This window comes from Colobus angolensis, unplaced genomic scaffold (assembly GCF_000951035.1).
Source record: "Colobus angolensis palliatus isolate OR3802 unplaced genomic scaffold, Cang.pa_1.0 Scaffold114, whole genome shotgun sequence".
NCBI lineage: Eukaryota > Metazoa > Chordata > Mammalia > Primates > Cercopithecidae > Colobus > Colobus angolensis.
Genome location: NW_012112475.1, coordinates 1,386,424 through 1,393,054, shown reverse-complemented (window position 1 = coordinate 1,393,054; position 6,631 = coordinate 1,386,424). Strand labels below are relative to the sequence as shown.

The 6,631-nt window shown below is 52.2% G+C and overlaps 1 protein-coding gene across 1 annotated transcript in view; it reads left to right on the top strand.

Moving 5' to 3' along the window:
• BPIFB1 (BPI fold containing family B, member 1) overlaps positions 1-4,221 on the top strand; it is a 36,190-nt gene extending 31,969 nt beyond the window's left edge. The window contains exons 13-15 of the mRNA XM_011960591.1: positions 494-578; positions 1,423-1,499; positions 4,050-4,221. Of these exons, the coding sequence (XP_011815981.1) occupies positions 494-578; positions 1,423-1,499; positions 4,050-4,109 (222 nt within the window). The 3' untranslated portion in view covers positions 4,110-4,221. The remainder of the gene's footprint in view (positions 1-493; positions 579-1,422; positions 1,500-4,049) is intronic.
• The last annotated feature ends 2,410 nt before the right edge of the window (positions 4,222-6,631 follow it).

The window sequence follows — 6,631 nt, the reverse complement described above, 5'->3', positions numbered from 1 at the left end:
AATTTTTTGTATTTTTAGTAGAGATGGGGTTTCACTGTGTTAGGATGGTCTCAATCTCCTGACCTCGTGATTCGCCCGCCTTAGCCTCCCAAAGTGCTGGGATTACAGGCGTGAACCGCTGTGCCTGGCGACTAGTATTTTAAAATAGGGAGAGTTCCACATGCAAATCAGGACTTCAGGCTTCCCTCCAGAAGTCAGAAGCTCAGGCAATGCAGGGCAAAATTCCCTCAGGGCAAATTTGGCTGCAACAGAGTGGTAGGGCCCCTGAGGATGGCACATCCTCCAATGCACCCCAATCCCCTCATCTACCAGGCCCCAGGGGCAGCTGAGTTCGTGCCCACCCCAGCCCATCTGGTCCCTGGGAGCCTCCACAACTCTGATTAGCAGGGGACCTGGAATTCCTACATCTCCATCAGCCGCCTTCGCCCGTGGGGAGGAGCCATACCCACGCAGAATGACGGGGGGGACTTCGGATTCTCAGCCAGGGTGACAGTCCGCCTTCTCTCTCTCACAGCCTGACGTTCTGAAAAACGTCATCACTGAGATCATCCTCTCCGTTCTGCTGCCAAACCAGAATGGTGCGTACCTCTGCCATCTGTGCCCCCTCTCTCCCCAGGGCCTGGCTTTACTTCCCCTGCCCTCATCTCCATGAATGGGGCCCCCTTCATTCATCTCCCAGCCATCCCTCAGAGCCTGCTTCAAAAGCCACCTCCTCCCAAGAATCTTCTCAGCCCAATTCCTTTGCTAGTGCCAGAGGCTGGGCTTGTAAAGATGAACTAAGCAGTGGGCCTGCCTTGCGGGGCTGGAAGGAGACAGAGGTGTAAGCGGACAATGAGAGCAACCAGAGAGGTGTAAGAGACAACTGGAGGTGCCTCAGCAGACCCTGTTCCCGTCTTGCTAGTGCCTGGCCTTGGTCAAGCTGCACGATCCTTCTGAGCCTCAGTTTCTCCATCTGTAAAATGGGGACACAGAAGTACCTTCTTCAGAGGCACAAATCAGGAGGTGCCTGGCATAGTCAGTGCCCAACACTCTAATTCAGCCCCAGGTTGAATGAGGGGTGGGAAGAGTTTGTAACCTATACCAGCTCCACCTTTTTAATTTCTTTATTTTATTAGACTGGAAAATCTCAAAGTATAGAAACCTCTGCTGGCGATAATGGGAGCCCCTGATGGTTCTTGAGCAAGAGTGTAAGAGAATGCGAGGATTGCATTTTGTGAGGAGCCAGAAGCCAGTGCCAGAGGCAAAGGGAGGGTAGATGAGGCTGGGTCGATGCTGGGGCCAGAGAACACTCGAACAGAGGCATAGAGGGCTGTCTGATCAGGCCTGCCAGGCCGGGGCTTCCCTTCAGGAACCCTGAGCCTGCCCCTGGCTGCCCAGTCTCACCCCAGGCCCATCAGTTTCTGATCATGTTTGTTATTTCAGGCAAATTAAGATCTGGGGTCCCAGTGTCAGTGGTGAAGGCCTTGGGATTCGAGGCAGCTGAGTCCTCACTGACCAAGGTGAGTGGGTGTGGGCCTAAACATCCTGCCCCAGGGAGGGCACAGCCACTGAGAGCCCTGTCTGGGAGGTGGGGCCTGCACTCCAATCCCAACCTGCAGGTAACCCCGGGCAAGTCCCTTCCCCTCTCAGGGCCTCACCTCCTCATCTGCAAGTGAGAAGGTTGGCTGTGCTGAGGATGGGACCCTCCTAGCCTGTGGTCAGTATACTTTTTCCACCTCCTTGTCATTCATTCATTCAGTAAATATTTTTCGAAGGTCTTCCATACACAAGGCATGCCTCTGAGTGCTTGAGGCCACTGAAATGAACAATTGGAAAACACTCCCATCTTTTTCAAGCCTACCTTCTAGCAGAAGAGGCAGATACATAAGTCCTAAAGATATGACATCAGGCTGAGTGGAGGAAGTCTGAGAAGAAAAATAAAGCAGGTTCAGGAGAGAGTAATGTTAGGCGAGGGGTGCTGTTTCAGATGGGGTGGTCAGGGAGGGCCTCTCTGAGGAGGTGACATTTGAGCCAATGCCTGAGGAGGTGAAGGGTGAGCCCTGTGGGTAGCTGGGAGAAGTGTCCTGTCAGAAGGACAGGGTATTAGGCCATTCTCGCACTGCTATAAGGAAATACCGGAGGCCAGGCTCAGTGGCTCATGCCTGTAATCCCAGCACTTCGGGAGGCCAAGGTGGGTGGATTGCCTGAGGTCAAGCGTTAGAGACCAGCCTGGCCAACATGGTGAAACCCAGTCTCTACTAAAAATACAAAAATTAGCTGGGCATGATGGCAGGCACCTGTAATCCCAGCTACTTAAGAGGCTGAGGCAGGAGAGTTGCTTAAACCCAGGAGGCAGAAGTTGAAGTGAGCCGAGATCGTGCCATTGCACACCAGCCTGGGCAACAAGAGCGAAACTCCATCTCAAAAGAAAAGAAAAGAAAAGAAATACCTGAGACTGGGTAATTCATAAAGAAAAGAGGTTTAATTGGCTCACAGTTCTGCAGGCTGTACAGGAAGCATGATGCTGGCATCTGCTCAGCTTCTGGGGAGGCCTCAGGAAACTTCCAATCACGGCGGAAGGCGAAGGGGAAGCACTCACATCACATGGCCCAAGCAGGAGTAACGGGTGGGAGACGCTACACACTTTTAAACAACCAGATCTCACGAGAACACACTCGCCATCACGAGAACAGCACCAAGGGGATGGCGCTAAACCATTCACGAGAAACCAGCCTCATGATCCAGTCAGCTTAGGCCCCACCTCCCACATCAGGTGCCACAGTTCTACATGAGATTTGGCAGGGACACAGATCCAAACCGTATCAGATGTCAAGTGCAAAGGCCTTGAGGTAGGGATTGTTGGTGTTCCAGGAAAGATGAGGAAGGAGGCCCAGGATCTGAGGCAGCATCCAGGGCAGGTACCTCATAGGCCTGAGATGCACTTGCACACACATACACATACACACACACACGCACACCTTTACACACCTACACACATACATACACACATGTATACATTACACAGACACACACACCTTTATACACCTATACATATATATACACACATACACACATATACACTGCACACACACGCACACATACACATACACACACCTTTATATACCTATACACATACATACACACATACACACACCTTTATACACCTATACACATACATACACACATAGACACTGCACACATACACATATGCATACACACTACACACACATACACATATACACACACACATATACACACATACACATACACACACCACACATATACTACACACATATACACACACATACACACCACACACACACACATACACATACACACACACACACACCATGTGGCCAGATGGTCTCAGCTCAAGACCAGGATCATGTCCATCTTGTCCATGCCTCTGTCCCTGGTGCTCAGCATGGCCTGGCACACAGTAGGTGTTCAATAAATGCTTGGTGAGCAAATGACTCTCCATGGCATCTGCTGGTGGGGAAAGGAACTATGGCAGTGTCACCCTCGCTCCCAAATACTATCCTTGAAAAGAACAGCCCACAGTCACTGTGTGCCAGGCTCTGGGACATCTCTCCCCCGCTAGAGTAGAGCCGAAACTCCAGGAAGGCAGGGGTTTCTGTCTCCTTTGTTCTCCGTTGTGGTCAGTGGCTGCACACAGTAGGTGTGTAGTAAATGCCTGCTAACTGAGATGGGCACCTTACTGTCATTAGGTCATGCAGAGGAGGGGCCCAAAGCAGGGGGTGATCAAGACAGGTGATGAGTGCAAAGCCCACTTCTGCCACCTACTGAGTGCGTGACTTTGGAAAGGGGATTGCCACCTTCAAGTCTCAGTGCCCCCATCTGCAAAATGGAGATGACATGAGGACCTGGTGTGGCATTAATGTTCACACACAGACCCTCCACCCTTGACCCTTCCAAGAATTCTGTATTTGTGGGTTCAGGGTCATGGTCCCCCAGTGACAGCAGTCACCTTATGGAGGACAAAACCAGCATAAACCACAAGACAAGAAGCTAAAGAAATCTGTTTTCTGACTTTTCCCGTCTAATTCCAGGATGGCCTTGTGCTTACCCCAGCCTCCTTGTGGAAACCCAGCTCTACTGTCTCCCCGTGAAGACTTGGATGGCGGCCATCAGGGAAGGCTGGGTCCCAGCTGGGAGTGAGGGTGTGAGCTCTACAGACCATCCCACTCTGCAATCAATAAACACTTGCCTGTGATGCCTGCAGTCTGGAGTCTTTTTGTCCTGGCACAGGAGTCATTTTGCCCCTGGCAGGCTTAGGGACTGGATAGCTGAGCCACACCTGGGTCTCATTCAGGCACATCTGAGCCATCTGGGTGATGTCTGAGCTGTCTGGACCACATCGGGCCACATGTGGATGATGTCCACGGTCTTGACCACCTCCCCATGCTTCAGGAATCAGAAAGCCAGCTATTCCCACCTGCCTTCATGTCAGCCTCAAGACCATCTTCGGTGGAATGTCTTTTAGGGTAGGGGACATACATTTTGTTTATCTTGGCAGTGTGGTGGACAGAGGACTCTCTGATCAATGTGGATCTGGGGGCAGATGAACTAGGCTTGGAGCTCTGGCCTGGCCTCTTAATGCTTCTTTGACTCTGGGATGTAGTTTCCCCTCTGTGGGCCTCAGTTTCCTCCTCCGTAAAATAGGAATAGTCATTGTCCCCACCTTGGAGGGCTTTGGTGAGGAGTAAATTTTGAGAGAACAGTTCCAAGTACATGGTAGGTACTCAGATAATGTCGTCTGTGGGTAAAGTCATCACTGCTGTTGCCTGGCCTCTGGAGTGCTCAGCCTTATCACCAAAGTGCCATCCTGCTCAGACAGTGGGTGACCGCCTTGCCTTTCTGGCCTCCCTGATGTCAGGATGCTTGGGACAGACAACAGGGCCTGTGTTCTCCAGACCTCAGGCCTGCCCAGTACCCAGAGCCCTTCAGTTACACGAGGGGCCTTGTAGGAAGGGATGGGGTAGGCATTCCAGGAAAATGTATTGCTCATCATGAGAGCACAAACAGGCATAAGAACAGTTCACAGCCCAGAAGGGCAGCCAGGGAAATCGGACAGGCCAAGAGGGACACAGAAGGGCCAGGCCACGATCTTGCACAAGGTGCTTATGCCATTGTCAGTGACTACTTACCTAACAGCTGCCGAGTGCCAGGGCTGTGTGGAAGCTCCCCACCCATCCCAGCTCCAGCCGAACAGCTGCCGAGTGCCAGGGCTGTGTGGAAGCTCCCCACCCATCCCAGCTCCAGCCGAACAGCTGCCGAGTGCCAGGGCTGTGTGGAAGCTCCCCACCCATCCCAGCTCCAGCCGAACAGCTGCCCAGTGCCAGGGCTGTGTGGAATCTCCCCACCCATCCCAGCTCCAGCCACACTTTGGGTAGGATTTTGTTCCCCACACATCACATTCCATTATTTTTCTAAATCATATTAAATCTGCATTTGAACTCCCACTCACAAAGAAGGTGAGAAAGTCTATCTCCATCTTACCCAGAGTCGGTCTCTTCTGGCTCCCTGGGGTCATAGAAGGATCTACTGGAGCTTTCCAGGGAGCCTGGAGAGTGGGGCAGCCCCTCTCGGCTGGGTTCCACCTGGTCCCGATGAAGGGATCCCTGTCCCAGCCCACGTGACCCTGTCAGAGGCAAGCAACTCCTCCACCCGAGCCAAGCAGGGCAGAGGCATCCTTCTCCAAAAGAGCCCTAGACATGTATCCTCCAGGTCCCACCACCCACATCCTCTGGGGCTTCCTAGGGGTCGGTGGGTAAATAACCCTGGCTTCCTCACCCTTTGGGGCAGGGAACAACTCTAGGGCATCTGCTATAGATGGGCTCCCAGCTCCCCAGCGGGACTGGGCCCCAATTGTTCATGCTGGTAACCAGCTTGCTGACAGTTTTTTTTGTTTGTTTGTTTTTTGTTTTTGTTTTTGAGACAAGATCTTGCTCTGTTGCCCAGGCTGGAGTGCAGTGACACAATCTCACTTTATTGCAGCCTCAAACTCCTGGATTCAAGTTATCCTCCCATCTCAACCTTCCAAGTAGCTTGAATTATAGGCATGCACCACCATGCCCAGCCCGATGTGCTCTTTGTAGGTTGCCTCGCCACTCCGCCTCACTTTCCCACTCCTGTACCAGTGTTCCCTGGGGTCATCTCCCAGATCAACTCCCTGCACTCCAATCCTGTTCTCAGGGTCTGCTTCTGGTGAACCTGAACCAAGACAGCCATTTGCTCCATGCAGGCACTATTCGAAGGATCTTCCAGACCTCTGCTCACACCACCACTCTCCATGAACTGCTGAGGCTCCCCCAGTCTGGCAACTCCACGACTCCAGTGCCTTGCTGGGCTATGGGAGGAAAACTCCATTTCCTGCTGTCTTACCAGCGGCAGCAAAGAGAAAACACCAAGAGATCTCATTCAATCATCGTGCCTTGCAGGAATTAGTACTGTGTTTGTCTTACAGATGGGAGATGAAGTAGCAAACAGCTGGTGACGTGATGGGGCTGGGGCGGGAACCCAGGCCTCACCCACTTTGCCATGAGCCTCCCATCTGAATCCACAGCACGTTTAGATCCAGTTTATTTTTTTTCTTTCTTTCCTTCCTTCCTTCCTCCTCTCCTCTCCTCTC